Below are 24,807 nucleotides of genomic sequence, written 5' to 3'. Positions count from 1 at the left end.
TGCCAATGTCCCATGATCTCGTTTGTTCATTTTTTTTCACCCTAAATGCAAATGCTTCCAGCCTGCGTGCATGGGACCACTGCCAGGCTTTTGTGGGGTTTGGCCCTGCTCACATTTGACCCTGGCCTTCGGGTCAGGAAGAGGAGCTGACAGAAACAGATCAACTCTCCAGGGTCTATTAGCTGCTTGATCTGGGGGCAGTTCTCAAAAGTCATCTCTGTGATGTCAAGATCTGGTGATGAATATACATGGATTCTCAATTATAAAACCACTTTGCATTTATATAGTTTTAAGTCTCACAATGTATAACCCAATTTGACACCTGTCAACCTAAATTAAATCTTTGATGTTATCTAAATGCTGCCACTGATTTTAATTTACAGAGTGGACATGGAGGATAAATATGTGACATTTAAATGAAATAAATTTATATTTGCAAGTAAGAATGCCTTATTTTGTTATATGGGGAAAAGGACAAGTAGCCAATAAGGAAAGCAAGATTATAAATAATTTCATTTTAAGAATTCTATAATATGATACATTTGTAAATTTTAGCTAAAATTTTATCTTAGTTAATCACATATCTTCTCTTCTTTAAACTTAAGAAGAAAGAAACATGCAAACAAACAAAAAAAACCAAACCCTCTATATCTGATGCTTGAAACAAATAACAAACAGCCAGGACAATTACAGCGATTCCCAATACAACAGATGGTTATGTTTCAGTTAAGCCAATCTGATTTAATGTTATCTAACTCAGTACAACTTCTCAGAAGAAATCTGATATTCATGAATTAAGAATGAGCTAATAAATGGAAATATATTTTAGTTCTATTTCTCACACTGACAGTACAAAGTCACTCTGCCTTGGTTTCAACTGACTTTAGACTGAATATTATAGAAAAAAAATGGCATATGGTATAGCAAATTAGCAAATTTAAACGAATATTTTTCTAACACCACAAATTATGATCAAACGTAAAATGATCAAGAAAATCTTACATATATATATTTTTTCCTATCATCATGAAAGGGTTTATACTTGGCAGAACACTTATTAATTTAGGTAAACCAAACTGAATTTCCAAACACACAATTTGAAAAGTAGAGGTGTTTCTGAATCCAACATCTTTCTTTAAAGTTCAAATGCCTGACATCAGCCCACTCGTCTGAAAGAGAGCCAGGCCCCCTGCCTCGCCTTAGAGTTTCTGCCTTCTAAATCTCCAGGGTGGTATTTAAGCACGGTTACCTCTTTACCACAAACACACAGACCTTTAAGACACTGATTTTGCGACATGTCAAGTACAAGATCAAACAAGGCATTCTGCTAAAAAGCTGGAGGGTAGATTATAAAGCATGGGTGTGGATGAGAAAGATGCTGGGAAAATCTGTCTATGCACGAACAACCCTTCCGTGGTTGGTCTGCTTCCAGTTTCTTCTTCCCTGACCCAGCACTCCCCTGGATCCCTCTGCTTTCCTCATGACCAAAATGATCAACCTGGGGGTGTGAGTCAGGTGAAAATAAAGGCACTTCGTCCTCTGCCCCTCCACCTGCGCTGCAGAGGCACACACTGAGGGACAGGTGGTCACAGGCGTCCTTCCCTGTGGGTCAGAATGCCAGGTTCAAAAACAGGAAAGGCACTTCTGCGCCTGGGGAGGCATCTGCTCACTCCCTTAAGACCTTCGGAGTAGAATGAAAGGGTTCTGCTATCTGACGAACTTGTAGCCTGTCTACACCTGTGTATGCTGGAGGGGATGCCAGATGTGATAACAGCAGAGGAACACGCATCTTCCCTTCCAGCCCTCTTAGGCCCAATGACAACACCCCTTTGTGGATGGTTGGCTGGGATCAGGAGGTGTGGCAAATCACCTGGACACCAAGTTTTTTCTTCCTGTGATATGAGGACTCTGTGTGAAGGAAGAGAGTTGAGTAAGCGCTCACACACTATCCTGGTAGTGTTAGGTCGGAGAGAGCCCAGGATCAGATGCATGCAGATGCGTGAGGAGATAATGGACCCTCCCTGGAATTTCTAACAGATCAGCGTGCCAGACACAGATACCAGCTTCTCCCTGGTATCCACGACGACCCCCACACAGATACTGACTCCTTCCTGAATACCCTGCCGACCCCTGCGGAGGAACCTCCTCAGTTCATGTCCCTGCCCCTCACCCAACTGCAGTATAAAACAAAGCCCCCCTCCCTGTGGGCGCGAATCCACTGGCCCTGTCTTTGGGGTTCGTGGGTCCCCCGGGGACGCAGAATAAAACCTTTCCTTTTTTTTCTTTTCTGATTGACTCGACTCTATTTCCTACGCCGCCTCCTGAGCCACCTAACAGGTAGTACTCTTGCACTCCCCCAAATCCTCCACAAGATTGTCCCCACTTCAGACACCAATGGAAAGTCCAGGGCGTTATCTATGCTTCTGGCCAACTGACTGTAAGTCAGAGGCTCTCCTGTACCCCTCCTCCCCAAGTTCGATTAATTTGCTAGAGCAGCTCAGAGAACTCAGGAAGACAGTTTACGTCCTGGAACAGTCGGATGAAAGAGATGCACAGGGTCAGGTCCACAGGAGGGCACCACTCTTCCTGCATCGCCATGTGTTTACCACCCCCCAGAGCCCTGTCCTTTCGGGTTTTATGGAGGCTTCAGTACAGAGACATGGTTGATTAACTCCCCAGCCATTGGTACTTGATTCAGCCTCCTGCCCCTCCCCACTTCCTGGAAATCATGGGTGGCACTGAAAGTTCCCCCTCCCTGATCACAGAGTTGATTCCCTGGCAGACACCCCCATCCTTCAGGCTTTCCTATCAACATAAACTCCTTTGTGGTTAAAAGGAATTTGTCATGAGTAACAAAAGTCACTCCTTTCACCTTCACAGTTCTTATCAAGGAAATTCCAAGAGGTTTAGTAGCTTTGTGTCAGGTACAGGGATTAAGACCAAACACAGATTTCTTATTATAAATCACAATGCCACAGGTCTTAAGCGAAAGAGGAGTTCAATAAATTTTTGTTGAATGAGAAGGGGGAGAAAAAGTGACACTCCTGGCAACTCACTAAAACTATGATAGTTAACTCGGATATACAATAGGACTTTAGCCTCCTTGCTTTTCTAATTTTGGTAGCTATGCATGGAATGCTACATACTCCTAGGAAGAGTGGAAACATTAACTTTTTAGAGGAAAATCTAACCAGGGTTGCCACAATTAATAAGTCTTTTACAGGATGAAAATAAACATCATCTTTAAGGCAGAAGAGAAGAGTGTCAACAAAGGAAAACATCCTTGAACAAACATACACCTGCTGTGCTGCACCTAAGGCTCCTTGCAATTAACACTGTTGCTCTTCTGTAAATGAGCAGAACGAACTGTCTGCTCAAGCATCCCTGCAGAAACAAGCAGATCTAGCAGAGTAAACACATCTCATAATAATGAGAAAAGCAGAGGATGGGTATTTTCAAATAATTCTAGGACTTTCACCTTTTAAAAAACATATATTTTTATTGATTTCAGAGAGGAAGGGGGAAGGAGAGAGAGATAGAAACATCAATGATGAGAGAGAATCATTGATCGGCTGCCTCCTGCACTCCCCTACTGGGGATCAAGCCCACAACTCAAGCATGTGCCCTTGACTGGAAACGAAACTGGGACCCTTCATTCCACAGGCTGACGCTCTATCCAAACGGGCTAGGGCAGGCAGCCTTTCACCTTTTTTATCTTCCATTTGCTTTCCAAATATGTTTCTTCTAAAGACCTGGGTTTGAATCCTGACGCTGTTCTTAGTAGCTGTGTAACCTTGAGTAAGTATTTAATGTTTCTGAGCTTCAGTTTCTTTAGGAGTGAAATGAGAATACCATCTACCTTCCTCAGGGGCTTCCCAAAAGGATTCACTGTTTAGTTGCAAGGAAAGCAGCTTAACTTAGGGATTCATCTTAAAGACACAGTAGGATCTCAGACTAGAAGTCATGGCTACCTGGGTCTTCTCCCCCATCTTCCTCTCAGTGCTGCATGGTCCTTTAGTGTTTGTAGCAGTGAGTCTATTCTTTGCAAACCAGCTTCTTATAATAGCAGAAGTATTCTTGCAATAGCATCCCTAAAAGGCACAGCTCTCCCCAGCTGAGGGGCTCATCCTCTGGGCTCCAATTGCAGCTTCTCTGGGTGTTTTCCTCATTTGGTCTAAACTCTCATGCCAGGAGAGAAGGGAGGAGGCAAGGCCACCATTACAGAGGGCTGTCCTGTCACCTCTATAGGACTCTTGGTCCCAAGATCAGCATAGTGCATTGTTCAAAGTGCCAACCCAGGGTACCTACTCCACAATGAAAGTCATTCCCTCCTCTCTTCCTTGTTTCACCTCCTCTCCCTACACCTACCAAAATAACCTGAACCCCAGGAACTCCAGTTTTCACACTGATACCAATAAGTAAAGAAGGCAGAACCACAGAAATTAATCCCACATTTCTCAAAGTCTGAAGGAAATGCTGGCAGAGGAATCACCCCCATGAATCCTGAATCTGACAGTAAAACAAAGGTGTGGAATCCTCCGATGCCATCTGCCTCAGAGATCTATCTCAAAAGAGAAGCTGCAATAGGTCATGGGCAAACTCTCGAACCCCTGTCTATAAAGAAGAAAGTGGGGTAAGAAGACAGGGAAATTTGCCTAAATGGTTAGTAAAATCAAGGCAGAACCTTTATTTTATGGCAGAACCATGAACTGACACCACAAAGGAAGGGTGGAGCCAATCAGGTTCTCCAGTTACTGTGGCACAGAAGTCAAAGGCAAAGGCATAGATAGACACACAAAACCAACCTGAAAGGCCTCTTTTTATCCATTCCCAGCAGGACAGCACTAATGACTAACTATGAATTTAACCAACAAGGAAAAAACCCAGATGCATCTGGTTAATTTGGACTAAAAGAACAATTTGAAAAGCTGTATTGATGCAAAGGTTGTCGCAGTTAATTTCATTCAATGTATCAATAAGAGTGTCACTTGAACTGGAGTTTTAAAGAACCTGCTTTACTTTTGTATGGAAAAATATTGTATTTTTCCAATGACAAAAATGCATTTTGTAATCTGGGAAGATATATTTTACAAGTCTATAAGACTTCTGAAGTGATGATTTTTTTTTTAAAAAAAAAGCAAAATAATAAAAGGTTTCCAGCATCTACTCAAATCAGGTACAACTATTGTTTTCCTCGCACTATGCCATGTGCTTATATAATCCGCCCAGAGGCAATTTAAGACTCCTCAGCTGGAATCCTTACAGTCAGGGTGAAGAGAAAGTAGAATCACAGATCTGCGCCATATCTCAGTAGATTATATATATGTATGCACATCCTCCCATTTCAAACTTTTGTCTTCTTATATAATGGGAGTGTATTATATGCTGTGACACTTTTTTTTGCCTTGCTTATACTCTATACTGAAAATCATTCCATATCACACATACAAATTTATCACAGTTGTTTTTTTTTTTTCTTGTTGACATTGTACACTCTAATTGACCTGAGTTAAAATTCCAGCTCTGGGGCCCTGGACAAGTGCCAGCCTCTGTCTTTTCACCTGTACATTGAGAGGAATGCATCTTCTAAAGAAATGAGTGAGATAACTACCTGTGGGGTGCCCAGCACAGTGCCAGGCACACCGTGATGCTCAGTAACTCTTAGTTATCAACATTCTTCCGCCTGTGGAGCTCCTCCGGGGACCTGGCCTTTTAGGGCAGACACTGTGGGACCACAGAATCAGACTGACACAAATTCAAATGTTTGGGTCGTTTGCCATCTCTGTGGTGACAAACACAGCAACAGGTCTGCTCATGCTGGAGAAGTGAGGTTAGGATTTAACTTGTGAAATCCCTGACCCGGAGCCCTGGCTTCTGTTTACTCCTCATTCAACAACTCTGCTTCCCCTCTCCAAGCCCTTTCAGCTCTGCCCTGCCTTTGTCTTCTGTTTCCATTGTCTGCTTCACACACAAAAATGCAGACACAGCAGCTAATTACTTCGGATAGGGCAAACCACCTTACCTGGAAGAAGGAATGATGAACTCTGTGAGCTTTAAACTATCACGCAATCGCATCATTATTATGAACGCACTGTGAGGAGTTCATTGTTTCCCATTCACAGCCACAGACTATCCCCATGGGACTAAACAGAAGTGAGCATCAGCATGGCGGAGTGAGGGAGTGGGTGGTGTGTGAAAATCAGAGAAAACAGTGAACTAAAGGCTACCCTGAGAAGTAGTCACACTCTGGGCTGCTAAAATCACCTGCCAGCAGCTGCCTTTGGGGCGGGAGGGGGTGCGGGCGAGGGGGCTCAGAGATCTGCCAGCAGAGCTTAGATATAGAGGGTACTCTGACTTGCTCACTTCCCTCATATCTTGCTTATAACTGAATCTTCTAAAATGAAGCAGGGGTACTCATTTTCCTTGTTATGCCCCATTCCCTGTACTTGAATGACTCTCTCCACCCATAGCTCTCTAAGGCCATATCGCCTCCATATATCACAGTATCCTTTGTATGTGAGGTTGATACTATATGGTAAATTTAATTCCAAGACTGACAGGTGGACTCAGAGACTGGCCCACACCGTGTAAAAGAAGGCTGGCTTCCTCTTAGTTGGGGAGAAGGAAACTAAAGTGTCCCACACCTCTGCGTGTGGTCAGCACCACACTCTGCCCATTTCAGACACTATTCTCATGACATCTCCCGTGAGCGGGGATCATATCCTCATTTGACAGATGTAAACACTGAGGCTGAGGCTGGTTAAGTGACTTCATAATCCACAGTTAGGACATGGACTCCAGGCTGAACCTGGATTTATCACATGTAGCTCACCAGAGCACACTGTATTGATCTGACATGCCAGTCTCTACCCACGTAGCTTGCCTTCTGTCTGCCTAAGAAACATGTTTAAAAATATATTTCTAATTGCCACAAGCCAAGGTGAGCTTCTGCACAACCCACATACCACAAGGTACCGATCAGAAGTGGTGCTCAGTATGATAATTACTAATACTTTCTTGACATTATGATTTCTCAGCAGCCCAGAGCTGACACTACATCAAGTAAAACTTCACTACATCAGAGCATTTCTGTCTCTCCTCCTTTTGGCTGCACCCACCCCAGGTCACCCAGAGGGTCAGCTACCCACATGTGAATCATCGCCTACAGGGTCCAGAGCTGTGTGGCACCATCATCCCATGGAGTTGGGCAACTTATCTACTAACCACAAAGTGCTCATGCTGGGGAGTCATGCAGTGTTGAATCTGACTTAGAAATGCTCGCAGAGGATGTGGGAGAACCCCACAGTGACCCCAGGGCACGTGGAACAGCGATCACGCTGCAGAGGCAGTCCTCAAGCCATATCTGGCCCTCGGGAATGTTCAGTTTAGCATACAGAGACTTTCTTTAAAAGGAAATTAACTGCCCATACTTAAAATTCTGGTCAATTTACACCAATACCCAAATCCTTGCTTCCCTTAAAACGCTGGAAGATCTGAGGACACCAGGTCCACGCGCCTGCACAGAAACAGTGGGCTTGGCCTGAGCAGAGCTGTCTGCTCGCAGACCCGCACCAACCATCCTCATCGGGAGGCATTCTCACGATCCCTGAGGCACTGTGTTTCAGCACCTTCCACATATTCCAAGTGGGAATGCCAAAATGTCTCCCGACTTTGCTTTTCGGTTGTCCGAAGACAACTATTCACCGGTGTGATATTTTAAGAACTTAAAACGCTGCATCACATAGCATAGCATTGCTTATCTATGGCAAATAGCTTTACCCATTACCTTTCTTACACCTAACTATGAACGATAGCCAAATATTACATCCTTACTGCTTACTTATAGCAGAGACTCTCCTCTGACAAGAACCCACATGAGTTGCCCAGACCTTGTCAGAGAAAGGGCTGTACAAATATGCACTTTCTTTCCTGCCATCTCATCTCACCTCGGGCTTTCCCCCAAGCTCCTAAGGAGCCATTTAGAGACGGAGAAGTCTCTTTGCTGAGGAGTCTCTGAGCTGCGAGCGCCTTCAGGGGCGTCTTTAGGAATCAGCAACATGCAGAAGACATCAAGATCAAAATCAAGAACCACCGGACTGTTCCTTTTGACAGCTGCTTCCCCAACCAGAACACGACCAGGAACTGTTGGCAGAACTACCTGGACCTCCACCCCTGTGAGAAGGCAATGACTGCTAAAGGGGGTGATGTCTCTCTCCATGTGTGAATGGTACCAGCGTGTGTACAAGTGCCTGTGCCCTATATCCTGAGCAAGGGAGAGAAAGAAACATGGATTGGCTGCCTCCTGCATGCCCCCTACTAGGGATTTAGCCTGAAAACCAGGCATGTGCCCCGACCGGAATGGAACTGGTGAATTTTGGTGCATGAGACTATACTCAACCAACTGAGCCACACTGGCCAGGGCTAATTTTATTGATTGCTTTGAGGGTGGGGGTGAGGGTTGGGAGAATCAATTTGTTGTTCCACTTATTTATGCATTCATTGGTTGCTTGTTGTGTGTGCCCTGACTGGAGATTGAACTCGCAACCTTGGCGTATAGGGACAATGCTCCAACCAACTGAGCTACAAGGCCAGGGCTACCATATCCGCTTTTTAAATAAAGAATTTATATTTAAAAAGAAGAAGAAGAAGAAGAAGAAGCCATTCAGATTTGCAAGAATTCTCTGGCCGCCTGCCCTGGTGCTGAACTCCTCGGCTGGGTGCAGGCTCTGGGTTCTGGAATGTACTTCCTCATAGTGTTGCCAAGTCTAACCTTGGCGGATTCTAAACACAATACCAGGGCATTCCTGACTGAGAGGTGAAACAAAGGGTTTTTTAATTTGCAGAGAACTGAGTAGCAGGTTAAGGGGAGCAGTCATCAAGTCTGACTGAGTTTCTTTAACTTCAGAAGAAATAAAAGAATGTCCTCTAGAGTTACAAGTCATGCACTAGAAATTAATGATATAAACTAACAAAATGCAAAAGTCTCCTTTCTAGCACAACTGGCTTTTTATTATACATAAATGTTAAATGAGAGGTGAGAATGTATGCCAATAACTCCTGAAAGTAAGTGTAGTTCTAAAATTTTATTTTAGAGAGAATAACAGCAGAATGCAATCTATGCAAATTAAAAGCTAGACTTATTACAGTTAAAAGAAATCTATCTTCTATTTAAACCATAACTCCATGTTCACCAAGTACAGTACAATCTAATAAAGAAACTTTTTCTATGTCTTGAAATCTGCTTTCTACTTTTTTGTCAAAATTTAAAAAAAGAAAGCTATTGTTTCTTTCCTGCTCAGCTACCCATGAATGAGTCCCAGGAACAGGGGGCTGCTCTAAAGCTTACACAGTGTGAAAGGATGAACGGACAGGGAAGGAGGGGCTGTCTAGAGGGTGGGGAAGGGGACAGAGGCCTTAGGGCTACAGTGACCTAATGACCCGCAGGGCAATCCCTCGCAGCATTTCATCCCCTCACCTTCCTTCCACAGGAAAGTCTTACAGGGGGACTGGGAGTATGGTCTCTCTAGGCAGGCTAATCCTAAACATCATTCATTGGCTTTAGATAATATTCCAATATAGATAGCTAATGATTGATTTACTAGACCTATAATTTTATAGGTTCTTCTGTTTTGTATTATTTTGTCTTAAGTCAAATTCCCTTTCCAATTTCACCTTCACTGAGACAATTACTTGCTCTGCTACAACTGGTCTTTGGTCACACAACAGCTATTTCTGGTTAATGGGTGTGGACCCTGAGAAAGAAGATTCCTACTAAGAAGGGCTTTTGGTGGTTAACTGGGCTCAAATTTTAAAAACAGAGCCCAGCAGCCTTTTCTACACAGGGGTCTCTCACGCAAACCGCCCTTCAGGGAGAAGCCTGCGCTGAACTGCCTGTACTGTGTTCCTGCCATCTGAGTCAGCCTTTGTAAAGGAGTTCCTGGAATTGTATTTCAACCATTAGGACTGAGGCTCCCCACACTACCTACCCCTGCCCCATCCAATTAGAGCCACACAGCTCGGTCCCTATCAGTACCATCACTGATCAATCAGAGCAGCTCCATTCTGACCAATCAGGACATTTTGTGAGGATTGGGAGTCCTCATTTGCATGAGTACAAACCAATCAGGGACCAGAGATCTCTCTATATAAGTCAATTTCCCTCTGGCTTGGAAAAGGCACTTTCCCTTTTCACTGAAGACTAGAGACTGCATTTCCCAGGCTGGAGCTGAAACACCAAAGGTATCTTACTGGACCCAGGCAGAGCAGAGTGAGGGCAGAGCAGAGTGAGAGCCACCTCGGAGATGGGCTGTTTCACAGCCAAGCTGTTTCATAATTGAGCTATAACACTATTGAGCTATTCCACAGCCGTGCTGTATCATAATTGAGCTATTTGCAGTTTCCTTCTTCATCGCACCCCAAATTAGGGATTCCTGTCAACATTGAGTTGGCACCAACAACAATGGTTGACAAGCCTAAGCTGAGAGGCTCACCAAAGAAACCTTTTCTTCCCCCCGCAGTGTCCCAGCTTCACACAGAACTGCCCACCCTCATGGGGCCTGGTGGGCTGGGACAAGGAGCACAGTAGTGACTGACATAGTTGAAGACAAGAGGGCCCCCTTCAAATATTCTGCTCCAAGTTAGAACCCAACCATGACCTGAGGAGTAGGAGATGGCTGAGGTTGGGTCTCTGCCAGCTGGATTCAAATGAGGCTCACAGCAGAGAACATGTGAATTAGAGGAAAGAGAAAATGTGACAATTAAAGAAACAGAATAACATTTGTCCATCCTTCACAACATCCCCCATATATATGTGACAGCAACCATAACACTGCATCATTGATATCTGCTAAATGAACCATCCCCACCCAATCACGCACTGTCAAGGGGAGGTTCTCTCTGGGTCCCCAAAACACATCACGGTTTTGTGGAACACAGGCCTGAAAAGTTAGGCTGGAAGTAATTCAACTCAAAGTGAAATATACGCACAGAAAATCTTAGTTTTTAAACACAGTATTATTTAATCCTCTTTTAAAGATGAAAATATACCATTGTTTAAGACGGCGGTCACCAACTGATGGTCCACGGACCACTGGTGGTCCATGAGGTCTGAAAGGTTGGCGACTGCTGGTTTAAGATACCTATATATATAAAAGCCTAAGTGACCATTACGACTGGAATGACTGGAATGACCAATCGCTATGATGTGCACTGACCACCAAGGGGCAGATGCTCAATGCAGAAGCTGTCCCCGGCCCGCAGACCCCAATCACTGGATGGGGCCTGCCGGCCAACCTTCTGGTCCCTCCCGCCAACCAGCAGGCCCCCCTCGCCCAATCGGGGCCGGGCCTCTGGCTGGGACGGGGAGCCAGGGGTGGGTGGTGGCACATATGGCCCTTTCCCAGGGGGGCCGAGTGCCAGCTTCCTCCTCGGGGCTGGCGGCCAACCTCCTGGCTCCCTCCCTCAGGTTGGCATGCCCTGATCACCCAATCGGGGCCTGGCCCCGGGCTGGGACGGGCAACTAGAGGTGGGTGGTGGCAACCAACCTCCCGTGGCACCCAGGCTGGGGGCTACGACCTCTCACTGGCTACCTGGGTGTTGGGGTGGGGGTGACGGGGACAGAGGTGCGGTGAGAATGCGGGGTATCCACTGAGCTCGCTCTCACTCCCCTTGCTACCCTCCCCCGGGACACCAGGGGTCATGAACCAGGGAAGCCCTCACACTCGGGTGCCGGGCACCCGTAAGGAGCCCACCCCGCACCCGTGCGGCCTCTTCTGAGTGAGCCAGGCCGCAGATGATGGGACCACAGGGGCCAGTCAGGATCCCCATGGGTTTGTGTAAGAGCCGGTCTGCAAGGCTGGCCAGGAGAGAGTACGCTGCCCGCCCAGCTTCCGTTTGGCGCTGCTGGGCGGCCCAGAGGCCCATGCTGTGCCCCGGCCTGCAATGTCTGGCCATGCTCACCGCATCTTTGCATGGGGACTTAGGCGCCATGACTCAGGCTGAGGGGGGCGCAAAGGGCTCAACAGCCCAGGTGCTGCCCAGGGCCCAGAGGTCAGCTGGGATCTGCCCTTCCACTCCAGACGCTTATGCTTTGATCACCGGCCAGGCTTAGGGACTGCACCCATGCACAAATTCCATGCACCAGGCCTCTAGTATATAATGAATTAGCATGAATGCTTAAAGATATTACTACAAGAACACTCACTTCAGTTACATTTATAGTCTCCTAAATTTGAAATGGCCTCAATATCCAAGAACTAAAGATTGGCTGCATAAATTATGTCAAGTCCATTATACATCTATGCAGGAGAAAATATACAGCTCTTAAAATGGGGCTGTATAATAACATTAAAAAACTTATTAGAACATATCCATAATATATTAGATAAGAAAAGTAAGTTGTAAAATACTACTATATAACTTTTACAGAAAAGATATACAAATGACTAGAGGCTATATAATATAGTGTTTGTACTAGGAGAATGGAATTTAATATAACATTTTTAAACTTTATAGATGGGAAGGTTCCAAGTTTCCCAAATTTTCTAAAGCAAGAATGTATTTTTATAATAATCAAAGCATAACATGTGCTCTAGTTTTAAAAGAGCCACCTGATGCTGAGAGGCTGTCCTAGAGAACCTGGGTCATGCGTTAGCCACATTCTTATTCCCTACCAAAGAGGGAGTGTGGTTAATAGGACACATGACGGTGGGACTTGAGGTGGAAGGTAGATGTGAGGGCTCAATACAGTCCCAGATGGCTCTGTGAAAACTGCATTTCACTGGATCTGCATAAGCCATGAGAAAACCCAAACCCCTGTCCCTAAATTAGTCAGCTTCTAGAATTTGGGCTTCCGAAAAGAGAGAGAGAGGGAGAGATACATTGGCCGATATTTCTATAAGAACATACGAGAAGAAAAGAAGCAACCTGCACAGGTTTATAAAAAAGCATATGCGATGCTTCCTGCATCTCAAGAGGAATGAAATGTTGATTTAAAGGAAGGAATGTTTTTATATTCTCAGTGGGTCTCGGAATAATTTCATGAGGCATGGCGTTTCAGAAATAGCACAAGATTTGAAAGTTTACTTACTGATTATACCACATTGAACTTGATCTAAATGGGATTTAAGGCTTCTCGTATATAAAAATAAATGCAAAAGATGAAGATAAAGACATTAAATATTAAGGCTATAATTTTTGTCCTAAGCTACGTACCTATTAAGTAATCTTGGCCAAATTACCTTTTTAAATCGCAGTTTGCTCATCACCCAAATGGGGATAATGATAATACTTATGTGGCAAGGTAATCTGTTGCAAAATTAAATCATGTCTAATTTTTGCCACTGAGGACCCATCAGAAAGAATTTCATTTCCTCCCAGCCTACTGCGAGGAAGGAACCTACAATCAGATTTAATTTGGCTTTAGAAACAATAAGTCACATGACATTCTCACAACCAACAGCAGTGGAGAAAACACAAACACTTTTTTTATATCCCTGGCATGAGAGTTAAATGAAACAATGGATGTTGTATGCTATGTAAATGGCCAGGCTATGTTTGGAGGTTAATTACTGTGAGTAAAAATTCCATTCACTTGCCCGACCGGTGTTCCTTAGGAGTTGAGCGTCAACCTATCAACCAGGAGGTCACGGTTCAATTCCCAGTCAGGGCACATGCCTGGGTTGTGGGTTTTGAGCTCGATGCCCAGTGGGGGACATACAGGAGGTAGCTAATCAATGATTCTCTCTTATCATTGATGTTTCTATCTCTCTCTCCCTTCCTCTCTCTCTGAAATCAATAAAAACATTTAAAAAGATGCCATTCACTTCACACAATGCTACATAGCAAAATGATCCAGGAGACCTGGGTTTTCATCCCAGCCCCACCCCTATCTAGCGGCTGAGCCATCTCTTCCTGCTCTGCAAAATGGGCACAGACTCTGGGTCTTGCCCTACCTCACAGGGTTACTGTGAGGCACAAGTGAGATAATATATGTGAAAAGTCTGTGGAGAGTGTCAGGCAAGGGTGATCTATAAACAAGCCACAACCAAGTCAGTAAAATTCTATGAGCTCTGAACACCAAACAGGGATTAAAACTGATTGATTACGTGGTTTCATTAAAGTAGTCTACATTAAAAACAAATAATATTAGTAATCCAAATGTCCATCAATAGTAGAATGGATAAACAAAATTGTGATAAATAGAATACTCACAGCATGAAAAATGAATACATTTAGTATATACTACACATAACATTTATGGAAAGAAGACAAAAAAAAGAGACCATGATTCATTCATCTAATGTTAAAAATAGACAAAATAAGTTAGTTTGCTCAGAGAAACCTACGTAAGCAGTAAAATTCTAACAAAAAGTAAGGAAATAATTATCACAAAGTCAGATGGTGTCTTTTTTCTGGTTGGGAAAGAAGGGGATGGTAAAGATGTGAACAGATAAATAAAAGGAACTTCTTGGCTTGACGGCTATGTTAAATTTTTTGTGTGTATGTGCATATATATGTATATTTTATACATTTTCTATATGTATATTATTTTTCACAATAAAAACCAACAATAACAAAAAACCTACTGAATTCTGTATAAATTGCGTGTGTGTATATAAATACTTTTCTAAAAGTTTGCTTCAATTCCAATCTCAGACACACCCAACCAGGAAATTACTCAGTTGAGACTTTTATCTCTTCAAAAAGCAAGTATAGTCATTAGGCAGGCTATGGTGACTCAAATTAACTACTTGTCTACTTATTAATAATTTCTGACTGCTTAGGTATTTTCAGGGTCAAATTAAAAATTCCAGTATCTACACTAATAAAAGAGAAAGATGCAAATTGACCATACCTTCGTGATGCTCACCAGCCAATCAGGAGTATGCAAATTAACCCAACAAAGATGGCGGGTTAATATGCATACATAGGTGCTGAACGGCTGGAGGGCGGGGTGGAACACTTGTGTCGTTGCCATGGTGACGATGCAGGCGTTCCACACCGCCCCAGCTGCTCCGGGCCTCTGAGCAGCGTGGGAAGGCGGAAAGGTGGCTCCTGGCTGGAGGGAAGGCAGTGCCGGCAGCCAGGGGAAGGAAGGCCCATTCTTGCACGAATCTTCGTGCATCGGGCCTCTAGTTAATAATAAAAGAACTACTGGGCTGTAGTCACCACCTAAGTATATCTTACACCACCAGCCTAAAAGGAAATGCATGTTTACATCCATGACTTACCAGCTGGCTGTGTCTGTGCTATTCTCTTAGGGTAAGTCTTGCTTCGGCTTCTTGCCACATTCTGATCTGGCCGGGGAAGTTGAATAGAAAGATCTCGACTCATTTGCAATGCTGTCCTGCCACTTGAAAATGCAACATTTTGATTAACACAAGTAAAACCACACAGCACAAAAGTAAACAACAGTTCATTCAGAATATCTGCAAAGTATGGAAAGAAGAAAAAACACACGCTCACAGGAGCTATAAGCATACATAGGTTCCCTCCCAACTGATTCACATTGCAATATTAACCAAGGAAGTAGTATTAAATTCTTTTTTATTCTAACTGCTTTTTTTTTAAATTTTATTTTATTGCTTACAGTCTTACAAAGGGTATTACATATGTGTCCATTTTTTCCCCCCCGCCCTAGACAGTCCCCTAGCCTTCCCTATCCCCCAGTGTCTTATGTCCATTGGTTATGCTTATATGCATGCATACAAGTCCTTTGGTTGATCTCTTACCCCTCTCCCTCCTGCCCCCCAACCCTCCCCGGCCTTCCCGCTGCAGTTTGACAATCTGTTTGAGGCAGCTCTGCCTCTGTATCTATTATTGTTCAAATGTTTATAATGGTCTCTATTATCCATGAATGAGTGAGATCATGTGATATTTTTCCTTCATTGACTGGCTTATTTCACTTAGCATAATGCTCTCCAGTTCCATCCATGCTGTTGCAAATGGTAAGAGTTCCTTCCTTTTTAGAGCAGCATAGTATTCCATCATGTAGATGTACCACAGTTTTCTAATCCATTCATCTACTGATGGGCACTTAGGCTGTTTCCAGATCTTAGCTATGGTGAATTGTGCTGCTATGAACATAGGGGTGCATATATCCTTTCTGATTGGTGTTTCTGGTTTCTTGGGATATATTCCTAGAAGTGGGATCACAGGGTCAAATGGGAGTTCCATTTTCAGTTTTTTGAGGAAACTCCATACTGTCTTCCATAGTGGCTGCACCAGTCTGCATAAGGAAGTAGTATTAAATTCTAATAGGAAACATTTAGGTTAGATAGAAGGAATGTGTTTTAGGAGAAGAAACAGGAAATGGGGGTTTATTAAAGGAGGACTAAGGTTTAGATTTAACAGAATGGTGGGTTAGCAATAGAGAATTCTGATTGCCTTCCGACTCTACAACAAAATGATGAAGACATATGTTGGGCTGAATTGCATAAGGGCAATGACTCTACGTGAATCGGCATCACCCCATGGCAAGTTGTACAGCATCCCCTCAGGACCACTGTGTGGTCTACTCTCCACCCTGCTATGGCACAATCAACCTTTTATTATGCTTGCCCCACCTGCACTCCATCAGGTGCCCAGGAAGATTTAAAACAGGCCGGAAACCCCACGCACAGTGCTACTTCCCTGAAGTGCTGTGAGGATTCAGGAGGCTGAGCTTTCTCTGGGGATGGAATAATCTCTGAGAAATGTGTAATTTCATTCTCTGGGTTTCAGTGAACATTCATCCTACTGAAAATTCATCGCACAGCTGCTGAATTTGAGCCAATAAATGACCCCGGCTTTCACCTAAATATTTTAGGTGAAAATTTCATTTAGGTACAAGGAAAATATCATTAGGGACAAGGAAAAATGCATTTCTTTTTATCTAGTTTGATTCACCTCAAGAAGAGCCAGAAAGCCTTTTAATGGCCCCAAATCCTATTCATCCTACATTTACAGAACAAATATCAGTGAATCTCTCCCAAATGAGACTTACAGAGCAAAATTTACCTCCTACATGCTTCTGTGAGAATTTCCCTTCCTCACTACCCCATCCACCTTTATTAGATTTTTTTTTTTTAGTGCTTGAAACAAGCATAAAAAGAGGCCTATCATCAGGATAATTGGGGACACAACTTGATATGAGCTACCATGAATGAAGATGCCGGGGTCCACCTATGAGTGTACTAGTGTTCAATACTTCATGAGAACTGGGGTGAGAGAGGGGAACAAACTGTGACAGGCTGGGTTTTTTTTTCACGTGAAATTTAACTATTTTTTTTTAAAGGTAGTAAATAAGATCACTAACACAAACAGCAATATCTCTCTCCTGGAAAGTTAAAAACAAAAATCCCTATAGAGAGCAAAATTCTATTATTACAAGTAGAATGGAGTGTGAAGATAAGACCTACTTCCAACAGACTTTCCCTGCTATAAGACTCGGGTACTGTGTACTTTATTGCATAGAAGAAAAACTATTTGCCCTAAAAATATAACCCATCATGTGGACCCCTGAGACATTTTATAATGAGATTTTACTTACTCAATTTTTCCACACACGTTTTCTCTCAGGAATAACGGAGACATGACAAAATCATATCACAAGATTAATAAAACTATGGCCCAGAACCATACCCTGATCTGCCACCAGCTGTACAGGACCTAAGACTAGAACAAGTTTCCCAACCTCCAGCTGGTCAGCATGGCACAGCCGGGCAGTGGGAGGAGGAAGAGAACACTAAGCCATTGGTCTGCAGTTGCAAGCATAGCTCTGTCTCAACTGTATGATCTTCAACAGGCTATTTTTCAAATCTCCTAGAGCCTTATTTTCAACATTGATAATATATGTCTACTTATTCTTACTATTTCCGAGTGGAAATATTATTGTGCAGCATTCTTACTATTTCCTTGTAGCAGACAGAATTTGATAAATGGTGGCTCTTTGTAGAGACAGTGCAGAGATTTATTCCCATGACCACCCACTCCTTACCTCCTCACACTCTGGCATACACACTCCCATTCTATGCTGAGTGGCCCTGCAGCCCCAAAGTGAGGGGTAGAGGAAAGAGAACAAGAACAGAGACACCTGGGTTCAAATCCCAGCTATCCCACTTACTGATAAAGGCCTTTAGTTCAGTTAGTTTACTCTGGGGCTTGGGGCTCAAATTTCTCATCTGTATAAATGAAGAGAAACCTCCTTTGGCGGGTCACTGAGCCCATCCCATATTTACTTTATGTGATTAAATAAAGTGACACCTGTGCAAGCACCTGACACGAAGGAGGCTCTCATGAGAATTTGTTCTCTTTCAGGTTTTAAGAAGTGTGGAGCCCTGGCCAGTGTGGCTCAGTTGGTTGAGCATCATCCCATGCACCAAAAGGTCACCAGTGAGAGTCCCAGTCAGGCACATGCCCAGGTTGTGAGTTCGATCCTAGGTCAGGGTGTGTGCTGGAGGCAACCAATTGACGTATCTCTCTCTCTCTCTTTTTTTTTTTTTTTTTGACGTATCTCTCTTTCTCCCCCTCTTCTTCTCTCTTCCTCTTTCTTTAAAATCAATAAATACATTTTTTTTTTTTTTAAAAAAAAAGAAATGTGGAAAGTTCATGAGATCTAAGTCCTACAAGAAGGTCATCTGGGTTCCCAGGGGGTGTTTCTCAGGCCCAATTCTCATTCCTGGAATATAAATTCTACTCAACTTATTCATCAAAACAAGGAGTCCCCTACTAACTTAACAACAGGTAAATGCAAAGTTAATTTCTAAGGGGTTCAGGGAAAGAAATATCAGTGTATAACAAAATATTTTAATCAAAGATTCGATCAAGTTCTATTTCAGATTATTGGTCTCTGATAATAAAACAAAGGAATTAGATTGTTGGATTTCAGCTCAGATTTCCCTCACAAAATCTGAAATTTTGATTGACTGTCACACATCACTACAAATGTGTAATATTTCCCTCTTCTTAAGTAATGACTAATTTTTCTAAAAAATATTGACATCTCATTGATATTCAGCATACCTGAAGATGCAAGAAAGGGATCAAGACTAGAACTCTGTCTTCCTACATCACATACACCTACAGACGCACCACTGTAAACGTCTACACATAATTATACACACAAATGCAGACACACCTGCATTCGCACCCTGCAGCATTTATGCTACTCTTTTTCCCTCATGCTCTAAAAGCCTGCCGGTAAAGGAAGGGGCTGTGTTTCCAGAGCACTGCCTTCATTCCATGAGGTCTACAGAACATCTCAAGAGAGAAGCAGGCATATGATGTTTGTTAAAGGCTGGGTATTTTTCCTCTTTTGACAACTAACAGTCCAGGTGCTGGAGACCACCCAGGAGTCCGAGACTCATCCCTGCCCATGACCAGCTCTGGGCAGTGGAATGAAACACATTTCTTCCAGGGATGGAGTAACATTATGCTTCCTACAGACAGAGACGGAGATTTGGGTTTCATTAAAACTGACTAGGCAGTTAAGACCAGCCACCAAATTAGAACAGATTTAGCAGAGCTTCCAGTTCTGCAAAGGTTACCTTTAATTACTTTCTTGGAAGAAATGATATTTAATATGCAAAATCCAATAATAATAATTCCCAGTAGCCACAACATTTGCATTTCAATAAATTTGAGAAATCAGGTATTAGTAAATTTGTGGAAACTAACTACAGCATATGTTAAGCAGCATAATTGCAATTTTAATAATAGGAACACAGAGATAGAGTTACACATTTTCTCTGTGTTTTACGTTCTAAATGGAAGAACAGCCCAAATGGTGACTATTAGCTGTTCACCTCAACATAAAGTAGGTACTCTTCCCTTAAGTTCCTGATAATTATATCACTGTCTGAGCAAGAACCTTGATAAGCAAAAGGTTAAATCTTTAGTTATCAGTGAACACCAAGTAGCGAGAACATCTATAATTACTTAGGTTTTATATGTCATCAAATGAGCAAATATGCAAATGAATAATGTGTAACAATGAATGCAGTGAACATTTACTATTAATCACTCTGTTATTGATTATCTCTGGTTTCAACTTCAAGGCCAAACATGTGGGTGATAAAAGAGGAATTAGCCCTGGCTGGTGTGCTCAGTGGTTAGAACACCAGCCTACACACCACAGGGTCTCATGTTCAATTCCCGGTCAAGGGCATGTACCAGGGTTGTGGGTTCAATCCCTGTTCCCGATTGGGACAAGTGTGGGAGGCAACCAATTGATGTACCCCCTTCACATCAATGTTCCTCTCTCTCTCTCTTTTCTCTCTCCCTCCCTTCCACTCTCTCTGAAAAGCAATAGAAAAAATATCCTCAGGTGAGGATTAACAAAACAAAACAAAACAAAACAAAACAAAACAAAAAAAGAAAGAGAGAGAGGAATTAAAATCTGGCATACCATTGTTCTACAAACACTTGACTTGGCTTTATTTATTTATTTATTTATTTATTTATTTATTTATTTTTAATCCTCACCGGAGGATATACTTTTATTGATTTTTTTAGAGAAAGAGAAAAGGAGACAGAGGGAGAGAGAAACATCAACCAGCTACCTTTCATATGCATCCTGACTAGGGATAGAACCTGCAATGTAGGTATGTGCCCTGACCAGGAATTGACCCTGCAACCTGTCGGCGCACAGGACAATGCTCCAACCAACTTAGCCACCTGGCCAGAGCTTGGCTCTACTTTTAAGTCTCCTAGGTAAGCATTTCATTCAGCGATGTCTCCAGTGGGGCTGACAGAACAGTGTCACACCTCCTGAGCAGCATTTCTGCACTCTGCTTGGGTTTTACAGGTCCTCGGACCAGCCTCACTGCCGGAATGATGTAGCTCTCTGAAGGCAGAGGTGCTAAGATCTGAATCTTTGCATCTCTAAGGCACCCAATACCATGTCTTGCACCTCACACACTCTCTATTAACAGAAGGAGTTGAAACAAAACAAATTCTTTTTCAAAACATAGAAAGCTGCCCGGCCGGCATGGCCCAGTGGTTGAGCATTGACCTATGAGCCAGGAGGTCACGGTTTGATGCCCAGGTTGTGGGCTCCATCTCCAGTGTGGGGCATGCAGGCGGCAGCCGATCAATGGTTCTCTCTCATCATTGATGTTTCTATCTCTCTCGTCCTCTCCCTTCCTCTCTGAAATCAATAAAAATATTTCAGCCCTAGCTGATTTTGCTCAGTGGTTAGAGCGTCGGCCTGCAGATGAAGGGTCCCGGGTTCGATTCCGGTCAAGGGCACATGCCCGGGTTGCGGGCTTGATCCCCAGTGGGGGCTGTGCAGGAGGCAGCCAATCAATGATTCTCTCTCACTGATGTTTCTATTTCTCCCTTCCTCTCTAAAATCAATAAAAAATATATATATATTTTTTTAAATAAAAATATATTTTAAAAAACAACATAGAAAGCTCCCACTTTTGATACTGGCACTTGAAAAAGACACAAGCACCTGCCTGGCTGCAGGACAATCACAACCAGGCTTTTCCTGCAACATGCTAACACTCTGCCTAATGGACAGAAGCACAGGCCCTGGAGTTAGACGGCCAGGGTGTGAACTCCACTTTACTGCTTCTAGCTGGGTTACCTGGAGAAGTGACTTGGCCTTGCTGAGCCTTAGTTTCCTCACATATTAATCAGGGTAATATTAAGAAGACTGTGATGATTAAATGAAATAATAAATGAAAAACATTTAGCACAATACATGGCACTTAATACTGCTCAATAAATTTTAGATGTAATTGCTAGCCTCACTACATGTAGGCTTTATGCTGCAGAAAATATGATTTGATCCACAATATAAAGTATACACTGTATTACAACAGGGGATCAACTGAATGTCCTAAGAACACCAATCAGCTACTATTCAAAATATCTATTACCTCATAATCACAAAATAATTACAAGTGATATGTCCATCAAAATACATTTCAGAAGATAAACTCTAGTACATTCTAAAAGTTCTAAACTTAACAGAGCTAATATAGACATTAAATATAATTAAGCCTGGAAAATCATTTTTGTCAAAAAAGTTTTAATAAACTATTATGCTAATAAAATTCACTGGCACTGTACAAAAATAAGAAAAAAAAAACTTTAATGTGCCTGTATGTGAACAGCTGAATTAAATATTTATGTATTTACATATACACACCCCAAGGAAAAAAATGGTATTTACCTATACCGGTGCTTATAACTCATGGATCCAAACTTGCTGAGTTTTCTTGACAGTGAATTTGATTCGTTTTCTGGCATTCTAATGAATTTTTAAAATAAAATTAAATTAAGACTCAGAAATGCAGATACTTTTGCAACATTTGAGCAAAAGCTACGTAGAAAATATAATCATACAACACCTTAACAGGTAGTCAACATATCTTACTTGTTCTACACATTGGCAGGAAATAATAATGTTATTATAAGCTAACTGTTGAAACATAAACACACTCTAGGAATTTATATATTTATATAATGTTGAAATACTCATACTTTCTGAAGACATCATTGTCCTTAGAAGCTTTAGTTGTAAATCATATTACTTTCTCTGCTTAAATAATCTTGAGAATTTTGTCACTAGGTTGATTTACTCAAGCCAAGGCCTTCACAGCAGTTAATCATCTCTGAGGAGTGGTTCAGTCTCCTTTGTACTATAGTCCAGCACTTCCCACTCCAGGGTACCTTCAACAGACACTTCCATGGGGATCTGTTCCACCCAGGCCCCTGACCGAGAGGTAATGTCTCAGCCTTTCTGGGAAACATCCCTGCCCTAATACAAGCTAAATAAAGGACACTGGTCATTTGATTAGAATATGTCTCAAATATCATGCTATTTGGGGAAACTGCTCCATGCAAACCAAATAGGAGTAAGGGGAAGAATGAATCTAGTTTTAAATTTAAAAACACAAATACAGCTGAATGTATTACCTGACAAAATTTAGTGTTATCTTTATACCATAAAGATGTGAAATAAACAAAAAGTATCCCCACAATACAACGGTCAATTCTCCACCCCCACTTGACCTTCCAGGAGCACAGCATGCAACAGAGAAAATTCAACATGACATTTTCTTCCTTCACCTTCCATTTCCTTACACACTTTCCAGGTTACTCCTTCTCATAATCAATCCATGGCTGGCTCTTCCAGTCCTCTAAATCAGGGGTCCTCAAACTACGGCCCGCGGGCCACATGTGGCCCGCCGAAAATATTTATCCGGCCCTCCGGGTGTTTTTGCCGCCACTGCCTGTCCTGCTTAGCAGCCGACTCGTCCCCGGGCCCGCAGTGCGCATGTGTGGAATGTCTGAGGGACAGTGAACTGGCCCCCTGCTTAAAAAGTTTGAGGACCTCTGCTCTAAATGCGGGCAGAGTCCCACAGCCCAGTCCTTGGCTTCCTGCTTCTCTCTCTTCACTTTTCTCACAGGTGGTCTCATCCAGTCAGCTTTGCTTAAATACTAACTAAATTTACATGGCCAACCTTGGTCTTTTCAGTAAGCCTTATACATCCAACGTCTCCATTTAGATGACTAAAAGGCATTTCAAATTTAGTATGTCCACAGCAGAACACTTACTTTCCACGAATACCAAAGCTGTACTTTTTACATAAACAAATAAAAATTGTCCTTGGCCTTTCTTATAATGTGAGCAAAGAAGATATCTATGTGTGCATGTATGTGTGTATGCATGTCTGTGCATATATATCTATTTCTATTAATGTGATCAAGAGAATTAGGTGACTGAGAAAAATAAAAGAGAAAAACTTCTAAATTTCTACTGTAGATAGAAGAGAATTCTTGTTATAAAAACAAATGCAATTTTCACTTAGAACAATCAACAGAACTTTCACATTAACATACCTAAAAAATGTATGATGTTCTACACTACACTTCCAAAGATGCTTGCAAGCAGTTTTACTCCGAGCTTCAAAAAAGAATGAAGTTTCATTGCACTGAAAGAGAAAAAAAGAGAGAGAACGTCAATCACTGACCATACATTCTTCAGGTGATAGCCACAGGTAACAAAAATTCAAGTAAACAGTCAAATTATTGTTAACACATAAAAAAAAGAATATCTCTTTGTAACTATTTTTGGAGGGTTGCTTTAAATCTCAATTAATTAAGATTACAAAATATAAGTCCATATAAATCTTAGTGCCATCACCTACTTCTACTAGTATATCACCCATGACCATGGATAACCAGGGTGATGGCACTGAAGTACCACAAACTTGTCAGCCCCAAATGGGCACCAAAAACAGGAAAAATACTGACCGTGGGCAAATCAACTCCCAATAAAAAAGAGATGCTCACAAATCCAGTTCTTAACTGTATTTATTTTTTTCATGACTGAATAGGAAATCAAGCAAAATACAACAACATAAGTAGCAATAAATAAATAAATAAACAAACAAACAAACCATAAACTCTGTGAAGTTATATAATTGCCAACTTAGTTTTAAATAAAAACTAAGCTCATGTCTCAAATGCAGAAATGCCCCTGGAATGAGGTTCTATGGATTCATAAACAAAATCCTCAATCCTCAAAGTGGAGGAATAATTAAAATGGTCCCCACTACTTTTAATAAGGACAGAACATTCATATGCATAACATTTCTCCCAAGTCCATCTGGAATGAGGCCCAATTTAGAGTTTATTTGAAAAAAATGAAAGGGTGTGATAAAAACAGAGCCAATATTTGCATGTTACAGCAAGGCAACCTGGAACCCTTGTGAGGTGGAGGGGAAATTTAGGATAATTCCCAGGTTTCTGGCTTGGGTGCTCCAAGTAATAAAATACAGCAAGTGCGAAAAATGGGAATTTGGATGGTGA

The 24,807-nt window shown here is 42.3% G+C and overlaps 1 protein-coding gene across 4 annotated transcripts in view; it reads right to left on the bottom strand.

The window, feature by feature from the left end:
* Positions 1-24,807, bottom strand: part of EPB41L4A (erythrocyte membrane protein band 4.1 like 4A) — a 206,585-nt gene that overhangs the window by 43,596 nt on the left and 138,182 nt on the right. For all 4 annotated transcript variants that reach the window (XM_059693915.1, XM_059693918.1, XM_059693917.1 and 1 more), the window contains exons 11-13: positions 23,836-23,927; positions 22,163-22,240; positions 15,231-15,352 (exon numbers count right to left, since the gene is read on the bottom strand). In XM_059693915.1, coding sequence (XP_059549898.1) covers positions 15,231-15,352; positions 22,163-22,240; positions 23,836-23,927 — 292 coding nt within the window. The remainder of the gene's footprint in view (positions 1-15,230; positions 15,353-22,162; positions 22,241-23,835; positions 23,928-24,807) is intronic.

The sequence above is a fragment of the Myotis daubentonii genome, chromosome 4 (assembly GCF_963259705.1).
Source record: "Myotis daubentonii chromosome 4, mMyoDau2.1, whole genome shotgun sequence".
NCBI lineage: Eukaryota > Metazoa > Chordata > Mammalia > Chiroptera > Vespertilionidae > Myotis > Myotis daubentonii.
The sequence above is the reverse complement of the archived record's forward strand: the minus strand, read 5'-3'. Positions and strand labels throughout refer to the sequence as shown.